The 15,348-nt window shown below is 34.5% G+C and overlaps 1 protein-coding gene across 2 annotated transcripts in view; it reads right to left on the bottom strand.

The window, feature by feature from the left end:
• Positions 1 to 180: 180 nt before the first annotated feature.
• Positions 181 to 15,348, bottom strand: part of LOC111048416 (TLR4 interactor with leucine rich repeats) — a 38,581-nt gene continuing 23,413 nt past the window's right edge. For both annotated transcript variants that reach the window (XM_039420707.1, XM_039420708.1), the window contains 5 exons: positions 11,554 to 11,681; positions 9,100 to 9,379; positions 6,873 to 7,088; positions 4,512 to 5,124; positions 181 to 2,742 (listed from right to left, as the gene is read on the bottom strand). In XM_039420707.1, coding sequence (XP_039276641.1) covers positions 1,667 to 2,742; positions 4,512 to 5,124; positions 6,873 to 7,088; positions 9,100 to 9,378 — 2,184 coding nt within the window. In that variant the 5' untranslated portion in view covers position 9,379; positions 11,554 to 11,681 and the 3' untranslated portion in view covers positions 181 to 1,666. The remainder of the gene's footprint in view (positions 2,743 to 4,511; positions 5,125 to 6,872; positions 7,089 to 9,099; positions 9,380 to 11,553; positions 11,682 to 15,348) is intronic.

Here is a 15,348-nt window from a genome sequence, read left to right as displayed (position 1 = left end):
GTATTTAAATTTAGAACTGTTATTTTTTTATTTTGTTCGCCATAGGTATTGTCAGACCTGGCAATGTAAGACGAATTGAAAAAATATCAAATATCTTGATACCATCGAAGCTTATTAATTTATAGCCACATAAGCTGTCTGTTTATGCTATGGGTTCGGTACTAAAGGAAAAATATAGTATTGAATTAGTTGATTTATTCATGTAAAAATACAAACTTCAAATCTATACAATGTTCAATTGAAACTCAACATAAAAAATGACTATGAATGCACACATTATTAATAACAATTATTTACACTGAAAAAGCACAAAAACACTGCACATATTAACAAAGAACGATAGATATTCATTATTTTCTAATAAATAATTTTATTAATATACAGTAGGCTATTAAGTACTAGGTCCTCCAGAAAAAGTAAGTAGTAAAAGTAGTTCTCCTCTATTGAGGAGAAGAAAGTAATAAAACATAGAAAATTAGGTTTAGTAGGTTCTAAACAAGAAGAAGTTGACTAGTCAACCCTCATACATAATTTTAAAAGTTGGGACATCATTTATTATCTCATTCCTCAATTCATATTGTAAATTTCAGTTATTGAATACAACTCTGGATCTATAAATTTTCAACAGTGAGATAATAAAAAAACACAAAACAATATGAGACTCAACCTATCTACTGAATAACGTCTGCCTGTCTCTTCCATAATTAATTGATACGAATAATAACACACACTTATTGTAGCATTTTATGCATATTATATTAGGCCTACCTAATAGTAAGAAAAAATCTTGTCGATGAGAAACAAAAACTAAATTTTTCATCCGATTGACTTTTTTTCCAATTGCTACTGATTCACTACGTTACCGAAGTCTGCATGAACATGGATTTATATATGGAAGAGTTAGATGTAGTGGGAGCTAATTCACTTTTTATTCTAGTGGAGTGAAATGATACTCTACGTGAATAAGAAGTTGATTGGTTGTTTCACAAAATATGTTCAAGAGAATCTACACTATTTCATGTATAAAATGAAGCATAATTGACGATACAATAGCCTATTGAATTCACTTTTATGAATATGAATATTCATGATTTCATTATATCACTTACACTCAATATTTTGAAAGTGATCGTCAAGATGACTAGTTATAACAATAATGGTACCTATCGAAAGTCCACTAAGGACTTTAGATTTTCGAAGTTGTGGAATATTTTATGAAGATGATTTTTCCAGTACAGATATTAGAGGGTGGAGAAACTAATCACATTGAATATAACAGCAATGTCTATCTACATATTATGGAATGAGCCAATCATTGAAAAACTATTGATATTATTATTCATGACAAAAAATATTCATGTACCAATATACATGCAAATGTGCTTTCATAATCTAACGGAGGTTATTCTTTCATTCAGAAATCAACACACAAATTTTCTAATATAGGTTTAACTCCACACACTATTAAAAGTGGACAAATTCAAGGATAGGTCTAATATCTACTTCCTTTCGCACAGTATTAGGCCTAAGGTTAGAATATTAAGGTGATGTAGATAGACTGTTCTTGTCAATATTGGCGAATAGAAGTTAATTTTTGGGTCAATATTTACATATTCACAAGTAGTTGATGGACTATTTACAAAATAAACAAAGTTACAACAATATTCTACAGTTTAGTAGTCGCTTGAAGTTTGACATATCTTGAATGCTGTTCTTCCGGTTGTGTAACGGGGAGAAAGCATTGATGAGTCCTTATTTCTTTCGGTCTTTTGAGGATCTTTCTGATGGTGTGATAGACAGCAATTAGCAGCAGGCCGCTGAGGATGAACAGGCTGACGATGAGCACTCGGTTGAGTAGAGTGTGGTGAGGCTCGGTGCTTGCTTGGCGCACAGTGACACACTTGGTCTTTGGTTCGGTGGGTGGGAAGTCACCCAATGTGGCGCACACCTGGTAGGGGCCTTTGGGGAGGCCATGCACCACTGCCCAAGGTATCGAGCAGTTGACGTGTCGCTGAGCGACTAAGTTGCCTTCAACAAATATGCTCAACGTGAGGATGCAGTGTGGCTCCGTTTGGTCACTCCAGAGTTGTATTGCAATCGCCATAGTTCCCAATGCGGTGAGGTTGGCGTCAACGTTGGCAATGTGCGTGCGCCCTGGGATGGGTTGGGCGCGGGATTTGGAAGTTGGGACTAGTGGGATCACCTCGCTGCAACCGAGCACTAGCGCTGAATCATCACGTCCGCCCTTCCCCTCAAGTAGAACCACACAGTAGCGGTACCTGTGTCCAGGCTGCAGGTCGGTGGCAGGGAGGGCCAACGACAAACTTCTAGGATCCACCAACTGAGTAGAGTCACACTGCAGAGGGTTCGACTCAAGTAGTATCTCATTTACACCGAGTTCCTCATAGATAAACAACGCATCACAAGAGTAGGTGGCCGAGTTGGCATCGACACTCCAGAGGAGACTCACTTTGATGCCGTCATATTGGAACGCTCTGAGCACAACCCTAGTGCCCGAGACTGGCATGGGTGTGGCGAGAGGTCCCTCAGCGGGAGACGGGACGGGGTCACCCAGGTCCCCGCAGACTAGATCGGTGGCCGTCAGCTCTTGTACGAGCCCGTTCTCCAGCTGCGGCGGTGTGGCGCACACGGCTGTGGCCTTGTCAGCTGCGGGCAGAGAGCTCACGTTGCCCAGCCAGTGTGCGAACTGTGATAAGCTGCAGTCGCAGTTTAGTGGATTATCTGCGAAAAGAAACAATATTTCAATTATGATGGATGCAATGAAATGGAATAAAATCAATAACTGTGATAGACTAGGCCTACAGTCACAAATCAGTGGATTATCTGTGGAACAAATATTCCATATTATTATTTCAATTCTACCGGATGGATCCAATGAAGTATGAGAGAACAATGATTTAATTCTGATGGATTCAATAGAATGAAATTCAATCGATGAGGACAAGATCAAACACTACAGCCAATAAAGTTCAGAAGTTTTTCAGAATAAAATAAGTTAGCTAGTTTGAAGTTCTACTTTCAAGCTAGGGAACCCGAACCCAAGGAAAACATTTCAAATAATACATGGCACAATAAAATATAGTATTACACAAAATTACAGAGATCATATTTGATTGAATCCATTATGCTTAGAATTTGTGTAATTAATATAAATTTAGTTTGCGAATCATACAGCCATATCTATGATCTGGAGTAATAATTATTTTTATATGTATCATTACATTAATGCATTTTTTGTAAATCAAAGTCTGATAAATTTTCCCAATTATCCTGAGAGGTGATTGCAAAGATAAAACCTGATATTTATTATAAAACTTTCGATTAATATGCTAGTGGAAGAAATTCTCTATAAAGTACATTATCAAATGCATATTCAGAATTATTATCTTGACAGAAACGATATTATATATTAGTCTGTATTATCAGCATCATCTTTCAATTTATAAAATAATATTATCTAACACAATAGCAATATTATTTGTATTATTATCTTTCAATTTATCAAAGATAATAATATTGTTAAGATATAATAGTATAAGAATAATATTACAGTATTTGAATTTTAATGAATTTTTGATTAAGATTCATTAATTGAGATAGGAATATCATCAAGGTAACCTTTTTAAATTCTATTGCATGGCATATTGAAACTCATTAGAGTGATGATAATGATTTTATTTTCTTACTTGTATTTATTTTATTATTTTGTTGAAAATAATAAAGAAAGACGCATTCATGTACATTTTGATGTATGTTTTGAATAAAGAGATTGATTGATTGGTAATAATGATGAATTTATTACAGTCATGTTATCTAGCTGCATGCCATGTAATCCAATATAAGAAGGGTTAATTTTTAATTACCTCAAAGTGGTTGCCTTATACAACGAATTGAATGAAGTCAAATTTCAAAAATATACAGTCAGCATAACGATATTGTACTTGCTGGAGGATTAACCTCGGTTCGCACACTACAGTGACAATGAACAGTGAAAATATAATTCCCATAAAATATAATGGGATTATTCATACTCGCTCGGCCGGGCTGAATACCGATAGCCCAATTAGAAATCGTGAAAATTATATTTTCACTGTCACGTTTGCGTGCAAATCGAGCTTTATCTGGAAACAGTTTCAACTCGATTTGCACTTTTTAGGGCTAGTTTTGTAATCAATTTTTATATCACCATCTCAAACAGGTCTTAGTACCACGAGATGCAAATACTCAAATGGCATTTCATTTTATTTTGTAATAGTATTTTCCCATGTTGTAAAATTTGTATTGCTTCTATTATGTATTTCTAAGATGTTGTAGTTTTTTTTATTTCTGCCAATAAAACATTTCAAATTTCAATTTCAAAACTATCCTATCCTGAACCCTATTGTAGTTTCTTAGTAGCACATCAGGAAATAAAAATCTCAGATTTTGACATCAAATTCAATCAGTTGTCCCTATCTCTTGATTTTATCATCGTGTTGATTTCAACTCACCAGACAGTGTGAGCCTGTTTAGTTTAGGACTCGACAGTAGAGCGTCAGACGCCACCATGGATATATCGTTGTCATCCAACTTCAACTCCTGCAGACTCTTGAGTGGCAGGATGAGATCAGAAGTAAGCGCTCGCAGAAAGTTATGCGCCACATCCAGTTTAGCGAGGCGGGTGAGATGGGCGAGGGAGGCACCCGAAACAGCCACCATCCGATTGTGGGAGAGGTCGAGTTGGGTGAGAGTGCCAACGGCTCGGAAGGCATGGTCCTCGAGCACGTCGATCTGGTTGTGGTGGAGGGAGAGGGAGCGTAGCTGATCGAGCCCTGCCAGGGCGCCTTTCGAGACACTGCTCAGTTGGTTGTGCGCCAGGGAGAGCACGTGGAGGCTAGGTAGACGCGGGAGAGTGGTGGGACCTAGTGGGCCCGCTAGCGAGTTGCCGCTCAGGTCCAACTCCTCAAGGGCTCGAAACCCTTGCAGGGCCGATATCACCCCGACGCCCAGCCGGTTGCCCTGCAGTCTCAGGATCCTCAGCAGCGGAAGTTGCACGAATGCGTCCGGCGACACATACTTCAGGACGTTGTCGCTCATGTCCAGGAATGTGATGCTGGACATACCCTGTTCAACATAACGAAATCTATCAGTTGGAATCCTGGCATAAGCTTGAATTATACACAGAACAAACAAACAAACATGAAGGTACTTCTAAAAAAGGTGAATGAAACTATCATATTTTTCTATGTGATATTCAAACTCAAATTCATTTATTCACCATAAGATTTAACCTACTGATAAAATAAATATTCTAAACTACAAAATAGCACTACCGGCAAAGAACAACTTTTGGGCCGGCAGTGAGTTCGAACAAACATGTCAATAGAAAAGAAAAATAGAGGTTATTTGTTATTCAAACCATTAAAATAAATAAAATCATGGAAACTAGGTCACATCTCAATCTTTACAAACGATAAGACACAGTAACAAGATTACAAGCAAATTAATTTTATATCAAGATCTATAAAACCCCATCTCTATAAAAACAATATCTCTGCTCCTATTTTTTTCCAATATTGATCTATACCGATGATCTTCTTCTTTTCCTTCTTGCCTTCAAGGATTATGCATATTTGCTTGTTCCGACTAACAATAATTGATATTTGTATAAAATCGATGATAATGGTTTGTTAGTTTAGTTTTGAGCTAAGATTTATAAGATTGATGCTCGTTGAGGACAAATCCTCCCGTTTTGCTGGAAACGCAATAGGTTATAAGATTACGTTGAGAAAAAAATATTAATTTACTGTATTTCATGTTTATCTTTAATATAAGTATTTTAATGGTGTTGTTTTGAAAATTGTATGGTATTATGGCAAATGAAGAATTTGATTTAAATTTGAAGAGAAGGCATTTTTTAAAATAATATTATACCCTTATTAAGGTGAAATAACAGAGGAAAATTATGGAATTAGTTGAAAAAAGAGAGTGAATTTTTCAAGTGTAAATATTGTATTATCCTATTATGGGTTTGATAATATCATAGTTTGAAGGCTCTTTTCTTATTTGAAATTTTAAAACATACCAACAATGTTTCCAGAAGTTACACAATTTGGCTAAGTGACTGTTCAACTTCTCAAGTGATTAGAATAATATTGGATGATAATATTCTCCAAGAAAGAATGAAATTCAACAAAAATTTGCAGTTCCAACGTAAATTCTCAGGGAGGTAGTATTTTTCCAGCATAAAGTAGGTAATTGTTATAAGAGAATTCTGTATTTCATTGAAGTATACAGAAATTATTCCAGAAATCAGTGAAAATAAATTATAATAATGCATAGACAAATATATCAATCTTCACATCTCATTTGCAAAGCAATACAGATTTAATTCGTTAAATAGGTGTGCTTAAATTTTGCCGAAAATAGCTGTGTTCAAACTAAACACATAATTTATTGTGAATCTCTAGATACAATATTCTTACTCCGACTTATATCTTATATGTTTTTTCAAATTATTGAATTATAATAATATATTATGAATCAATTTTAATATAATTATTATAATGGAATAATTTTAGATAAATAATAAAAGCCTTAACCGAGTCTGGAACTGTACGACCAGTAAACCAATTTTATATTACAATTTTCAACGAGCAATGAATTTGTACGAAATACGAATCAATTAAGAGATATTGATCGACTTATGGAATTGAAGAATATTGTTATGGAGTTGAAAAAGTGTAAATTCAAGTGAGACTCACGGTTGACAAGTCTGGCTTTACACTAAAAAGTTTAGATTTGATCAAACTTGGTGGATAATCTCTTCTTCAAATTCGATTGTACGACCACTTCATCTTCATCAGACTTACCTCAAATGAACTATTCTCAATCCTCACAATTTTGTTGTGAGACAGATCCAATCTGTCTAGTGACTTGAGAGCTGAGAGAGCCCCCGAAGGAATTGCATCGAGCAGGTTGTTAGGCAAGCCAAGAGCTTGGAGTGGTGTTGCCAGCCCCGTGAATACATCACTCTTCACTTGTCTCAACTCTCCAGAGGATATGACAAGACCATGCAGCATTACACCCTGCAAATTTAGTAAAGGCACTTTTAAATTGAATCAATGCAGTAGGTCTTTTTCGTGCTCTAACACAATAGAAAAATAAAATCTAAAAAAACATAGGATAAAAGTCGATGCAGTAGATTATCTCCGTAGGTACTTCATCACAACCTTAGTCTCCGGTTTCCCAATGTTTCCAATTAGGGAACTTTAGACTATATACGGCGAGGTGGAACTACCCTTGGGTCTCCCCACCATTCAAAGCCATACGCTGATAATAATAATAATCACAATAGAAAAATAAAATCGAAAAATAATAGGAAAAGGGATCTAGAATATCATATGAAAATAGAACAGTCGCGTTGTCTTTGTTATTACTCAGAAAAAAAAATTAATTCTTTGTAAAATGAATCTTATATTAATCTTGGAATGATAGTTGGAAATGGAAATTCAAAAGGTTTGTTGAATTTTCAGTATAGGTAACAAACTTGAATATTTCAAGTGATTCAAGATTCATGAATTTCAAGAGAGACCTCAAAATTTCTCCAATGTTTTTAAAAAATGTTATTTCAAAAGAAACTTGCTACTGTCTATTCTGAAATAATAGAATGGAATTGTAGCAAAATTTCATTACAAACTATATCAAAGTTCTTCACATTCAAAGATACTAATGAATCATACAAGAATGAAATACATCTGTATACATCAAGAATCTGATAGATCAAACTTTTTTGTCGAAGTGTTAAATATGTGAATGAATGCTACTGAAGTGTTTTCTAACACTTGAAATGTAAAATTTGGTAACTTGGACTTTTTTTATGATGTTCAATTTATTCATTTATTTAATTTTTATATGATTTATTAGTATCATGGAATCTTGGAATGTAAATAACTTTAAAACAGTTTGAGATATCGATGTGCAGTTTTCGCTATTCTCTTGAAATTCTGTATCAAAATCTTGGATCATATGGCCTTTCAAAAAAAAAAAAAAAAATCAAGTTGGATTCAAAATGGCGGACCAAAACTTTGACGCGACAGAAAAGTACCTAAGTACCTAGTTTTTTTGTATTCGAATAGGATCTCCAATGAAAACTAATTTCATATCATCCTTGTTAAAGAAATATTAAGCTGTGTCTATAATTTTTCCAACACAATAAAAAATAGATTTGGATTTAGTACACGAAAGATAGCGGTGCTGGGGTCCTCATCATTGGGTCCTTTGGCTGCAAAGGATAAAAAAACTTTTTACTTGTGTTCGATTCGTATACTATCAACCTATCAAAATGGAAAAGTTCTCTCAAGAATTTTTTTCCCGATCATTACTTTTTGAGATATGTTAACTTATATAAATAACTGTTTAAGAATTACTGTCGCCAAGAATAAAGCTGTTTAAATTGTTGGGACGGATAATTTCAAATTTTTGCTAAGAGATAGATTTATGAAATTCTAAGGATTAATTCTTCATGGTATTTTTGATTGAATAAAACAAACAATTTCTGGAAATATCTATTTATTTAGAGAAAATTATTTTATTTACTAAAAGTGATAAAAAATAACTCAACTGTTATTTTGTTAAATTGAATAGCTTTCCCTCAAAAAGAATTCACTCGATATGGGAAGGTTGTAAACTTTTAAACTGATCACTACCTAATAAATAACACAGAATTATCACAAGCTACGGTAACTCATATAAATAGCTGTTTAAGAATAACTGTCGCCAAGAATAATAGCTGTTTAAAGAACTACAAAAGTCTATAAACATACTGAACTTATCAAAAAGTGATTCATAAAGAGAATTCATAAGGTGCGTACAGATATACGCGCCGCGAACATGAGCAATTCACTATAGCTGACTATATCTGTATTTTTACAGATACGGTAAGATACAGATATAAAAAGCTTGGCATCAGCTGATTAAAAGTGAATTGCTCAAGCCTGGCATAAGCTGATTAAAAGTGAATTGCTCATGTTCGCGGCGCGTAAATCTGTACGCACCTTTACATTTAATTTATTAGTTTGATGAAGCAAACAAACTCACCTGCAAGAAGGGCCCGGCGAGCTGCGTGAGGTTTTGGACGGTGCAGTCGAGCAGTGAGACGGAGGCGGCTGCCGAGAGCTGGCGGAGGCGGGAGGCGACGAGGTCCAGCGAGGGGCGGTCACCGGCACAGCGCAGTGTGTGGGGCAGGTCGCAGCTGCATGCTGCCGCCTCCACCATAGGACACTGCCACTCTACCGCCTCCGCTCCCGCCTCCGCGTCTGCCCCCAGCACCCCCAGCCAAGCCACCGCCACTAAACACCACAACCACCACCCCAACATCCTGAAAAACGCCTCAAAACAATTAGCATAATTTTCTAAACCACCAAATTATTGAAAAATTAATTGTGTATCATTGAATCAATATAAGAACTAGGCTACTGTAGTTTTTACACAAAACAATTCAAATTCGCAATATTTGCAACCACTATCAATAGGATAACAGAAACACACAGATCAGTGAGATGGAAAAAAATTGTAAAAATTACAAATATGATGATGTATAACTTAAATATGAAATTGTAGTATTCTCCCACAAACAATCAGGAGTATGTTGTCTAAATTTACAACTGTAATTTGTTTTCATTGAACAATTATTACAATAATGGTGTATAACTTGAATCCACTCTAGTATTCCTTTAACAAAAATTGTGTCTTAAGCTTGGAGATTTTCTGATCAATCCTATGGAATATGAGTATCAATTAATTAAAAAAATGAAAAGTTTATATTTCAACTTGAAAATGACCTATGGTCGAAACTAGTCGTTAAAATATTTTAAAGTTTTTAATGAAGGGTACTACAAGTTTTTATATTGTTTTTATTAATTTGAACAAAAGTAGCCCATATAAGTGGAGTGGTTTTATCAATAATTAATATGTATATCAGTTGATTATTTGGGTGAGATGGTGTCATGGTGATATCAGAGAAAAAAAAATAGTACTTCTCTTCTTTCTGGTTGTTCTCTATGCACGCATTATACACGCGTATAATGGGTGTAGGCTATCACGCGAGGCACACGCATCAACCTGAATAAGAAGTACTTATTTTCTCTCTGGTGATATGTAGTATGACATCAGTAGGCTATATTCATTTTTTTCTGTACGTGCTAACGATCTTTCCTACGGCATCCCTATTGTGTATAGATTTTATAAGAACGGGATATTATTTGTGGAAAATAATTTATTGGTAGAGCTTTTGTGGTGAACAGTGCAGCGAGGCTGCTGTCATGTTGGGGTTACGTGAAAAGTGTCGAACGCAATACAATGATTGGTGAAAAGCGAACAATGGAGGGGACAACACTTAATGAAACCTCTTTTTCATAATGAATGAATAAAAACAGAGGGCGCATCATTATGTATGTGCATTGTTCAGCAATGGGAAGAACAATGGCATTTTATGCAAACAAGGGCCTCCCGAGAGAGTGGTGGTCCGAGAGAGAGAAATAGCGATAAAGAGTGAGAGTGAGAGAGTAAGTAGAGGTGGTCCGCAGCCATCCGCGGAATGCGGAGGAGACTCAAACTCAACAAATTTACTCTCTCACTCTTTCTAACCTATCTTATCAACCTTCTGCTCCTCTCTCTCTCTCTCACCACGAGCTCTGTGTACCCACAGCCGATCAAGAAACGCTTGCCGCTCTGCACTAATTATTATTTTGGCCACTCTTGCCTCATGGTTTGATCGCTCTCTCTTTTCTACTTGCTCACTCACTCCTATCTGCCCAAATTCCATGGTCACTCTTGTTGAGAAATTCTCGACAGAAAATGGTACTTGATACTTGGTTTATGAAGTATTCAAGCGCTCTGTGGATACTTGAAAGCTGCAATTGTACCTTATTTTTTATAGATGAACTATAAATTTGATAAAACTATAGTAGTCAGGTGTGCACAGCACCCTCAAGGTCAAAGGGAAGCAACCACCACTGAATATCACAAATTTATTGCCAGCCGCCCCCACAAAGAAGACACCCTTGAAAAAAGACGTTTTTTGGACAACATTTTTCGGACCCTCCCCAAAAATTGTTTTTTAACCACCCCCAAACCAAGGAAATTTTTAGCTCCTTCCCTGTGGGCACCCCTGTCAGACGTTCTTGATTAATGGAAAAATTAATTTCCAAGTCGAGATGATAATAATATATTTATGTTTTATTTGTAGCTTCAAAAATTCAGTAATTATAATTTTAAACTTATTATAATACGATTTTTTCGGGATTTACGGTTTAGGACAGAAATTTTAATTTGAAACTCTGTCTAATAATAGGGAGAAAATTATTTTTTTTTATTTTTCCATACATGAATTTACTAAAAACGCAATACATGTAAATACAAGTGCAGTATTTACAAGAACGGTAGCTGGAGAGCGCTTGACACCTCAAAAACCTTATTTTGATGAACATTGCTATAATTCATCGATTCATATTTTTGTGAACATTGCGATAATTTTTCTAATTTTATTTTTACCTGCATTCTGTTGTACAAATCCTTGTTATGAATGTCTGAACTTGAACGCTCTGTTTATGCTTTCCAAATGGGCTGGCTGACTCATGAATAATGGAGAAAAAATCACCAGAGACTTCCCTGAATCTTAACTGTGGACAGAACAAGGAAAAGGATTATTGCAATGACACTTATATAGGAAGATATACCATGAAATATATAGGTAACACAATATGTACAGTTATGTACTAAACTATATATAGTTATTTTAAATATTATGAGCGTAAGTATACGTACCGGTATATAAATAAAAAAATATTACCGTATTGAATATGATTGGAATATTCTTGTGGCAATGAATCCTTCTCTTTGTCAGGAATATAAGCGTTTATAATATTTTCTACCACTTTTGAAAAAAAGGATTGCTGATTATCTGGGGTTATATTTATCCTGTATTATCAATATAATTTGGGGATATTCTCAGATAATATTGATCAACTTGTATATATTTTTTAGAACCAACAAAGTAAGTGAAGAAACAACAAAAAAGGAAAACAAAAGAAATATATCGCAATTCACATGATCAAGAATGATATTTCGAAGCATAGGTGTTTTTGGGGCAAATATCTGTTGTTTTAACCGAATTGTATACAATCAAATATTGAACATTAGTAAAACAAAATAAATCTTATAGCACCCTTTATTTTTAAAAACTTTAAAATAATTGAACAACAAGTTTCGGTGATATATTACACCAGTTTATAAAATAAAATTTTATACTACACCTGAAGATGGTGTAATATATCACCGAAACTAGTTGTTCAACTATTTTAAAGTTTTAAGAAATAAAGGGTGCTATTAGATTTATTTTGCTTTATTAATTTAAAAGTAGCCCATGTCAATAAGTGTTTTATTGAACATTAGATATATGTGGTAATAATGAGAGGTAATAAAGTTGAAGGATTGAGGTAATAATGAAATTCCTTGATCACAAATAATACTATTTGGACTGAGACGACTAAGGAGTTGCGCCCTTCAGTCTGCTAGCGCTACCTCATGGGTTCGAGTCCCGCCGGTAGGCATGGACTTGTATTATCATCTCATCAAATCAACCTCGCTCTTTCCATTATCCACACACAAGCAACAAAAAGCTTTCGTGGGCAACGTCATCAGCAATAGAAAAATTACTTTTTTGAGTAAAAATCGAATTAAAGAAACTGCCATTGATTTTACTATACGATATCACCTACAATGTGCAATTGCTCTGAATATTACCTTTTATTATTTGTGTGTTACCTTTTAAATTTCAAACTCCCATCAAGCTGTGAATATAATATTTTTTGTTTCTATCAATTAACATAGATTACTAATAGGCCTACAATACGATTTTTATTGATACTTCAAAAAAAGGACTGAAAACTGAGTGTTAAAGAAGATTTTCATATTTATGCAGCAGCAAAATTATACAGAGATGAAAAAATAAACTCAATTCAATTAGATACCATTTTTGATAGAATCATGCAAATTTGAGTCCAAAATTTACAGTCCTAGTTCATAAAATCATATGAATACACTAACATGATCAAAAATAAGAATCTTCCAGCAGTGTTTATTTATTCCAAATCACTTGAAAATGGCATGAATGTCCGAAACATGTTGAGATAAAATATTTCAAAAAGGGTATTGAGATTTGTATTTCTATTCATATTTCAAAAACAAAACTTGCCAATTTTCAAGTTCTAAAAGAATAACGTTAAGTTACTAACGGTCAATGCAATGAGAAATGAGATGGATGTAGCAGGCAAGCTGTAAGAAAGAGGATACTAAATCACCAGGGAGTGAGAGGAATGAAAATGATTTGAAGTTCAATGAATCTCTATTATTATTTCCTACTAGGAAATTGATTAGTATTCGAGAAGCAGGGTACCGGTATCATATTCTTTATTACTCGATATTTGACTTATTGTTGCCATCAAAAATTATGAATAAATTAATAAGAGATTGAATAGACTGGATTAATTGCCGAAACTAATTGAGAAAAATTTGAGAGACTTTCTAATTTGAAGGGAATTGAGCCTCCCAGAAAGACAAGAGTAGGCACCAGCTGCATTTGCATTTTCAAGGCTATGAGCCAAAATAGGAGGATCTAATAATTATGCCGAATAACTTAGCAAACCTCTCTGATCCGAACGAGACTGCCAATCCGGTTCGACTTCACCGTTCAGACGTAACGAGTATAAAATGCAAAATAGGGGGCGCGCACCGCACAATCTACAGCCTTTTTCGTTTTCCATGTTCGCCCAGTAATTATTAAATAATATACATTCATAATTCTTCCTTGGCAAATAATCACAATGATCGAACAGGCAATCATACATAACATGCGTTGATGAAGACAAATTCTGTCTCTCAAATTCAGTCTCTCAATAATATTATTATTATTGATATGACTTTTTAAATTCAACTTTCAAATTTTGACCCTGGGCCCATTCGAATTTGAGAGACAAAATTTGTCTTCATCAACGCATGTTATAGTATTATAGCAATAATATATACTATATTATATAGCAAAATATATTAATATATATATTTATACCAGTAATACTATATTATAGTAAGCAAAATATCTAAATTCAGTGACTTATATTCAAGTGGGGTGGGCAATAATATTGGTCTGCGTACGCATGAAATTGGTACTCAGGTATATGATGCGTCTGGATACGCATATAATTGCAAATTGTATCCGCAATTATATTGCGATGGTTACTCATTCTTGATATTCTTCTGTAGAGGCTAAGTAGTCATTTAAACTTTGGTCATCAAACATGCACAATTTTCACTATTCAGTGTGCTATATTATGCTACCTTCATGCTTCGTATTCTCATTATCTTCGTATTCGATTATCTGTTTCTCTTAAACTGATGTTACAGTATTGTTTGGACTCAATTTAGTTCATCTTAATTCATATAATGTAATTCATTCAATGTAATGATAATATTCACCAAGTTTAAATGATAAATTCAAGATAATTTTATCTTGCTTAACATCAAGCTTATTTCATCAACTTATATCAACTTAAAATGGATAATAAATGATGATAACTCATCAAGCTTATAGAAATTATGAACAGTTTATCATTTATTTTGAATCTTATCAAATGCTCTGTATAAGCTCCTCATCAATTATTGACAAAATCACTTTTTTAATTTTCTTTATTTGTCTGTAAGGCGGGATGCACACCGGTGAAGCCCTCTTCCATGAAACTTGTTTCATGCAATCCGTTTCACCCGCGCATGCATACAAAAGAAACGTTCCCTGCTTAATCTTATCAGCCGATTGCGAGCAACTTTCGTTTCACGTTTCCTGAAAATTTTTCCACGATACGCGTTTCTCCGGTGTGCATCCCGCCTAAAACATGTCAAGACTGTTTTATTTGAATTCTGTTTGTCGAGAACTTGATGTTTTTCTCACTTTTGGAAACATTCTTGAATGCTTAAAGAATTCTTTGATTTGGATGCATGAAAATTAGATGAATTTCTTGAACTACTTTCAAACTCTAATGCTTCCTCAAGTTTTATCACTATTCTATTCAATGCCGGTAATTGCTTCCCGGCGATATTCAACTACCATATTAGCAGAAAAAAATATTCCATTGAAACATTCTTGTGAAGCTACCATGACTTCTACAAAGATTAATTAATTTCAGCTAAAGTTTCCTATAGGCAAGGTGTAGAGGGGTTCCATCCTGCGAAAGAGCAAGAAAGCTTTTCAACTGACTAAAAAGCCAGTGAGTTAATCAAAGTTAAACGAGCGGAAAT

Source organism: Nilaparvata lugens, chromosome 2 (genome assembly GCF_014356525.2).
Source record: "Nilaparvata lugens isolate BPH chromosome 2, ASM1435652v1, whole genome shotgun sequence".
NCBI lineage: Eukaryota > Metazoa > Arthropoda > Insecta > Hemiptera > Delphacidae > Nilaparvata > Nilaparvata lugens.
The sequence above is the reverse complement of the archived record's forward strand: the minus strand, read 5'-3'. Positions and strand labels throughout refer to the sequence as shown.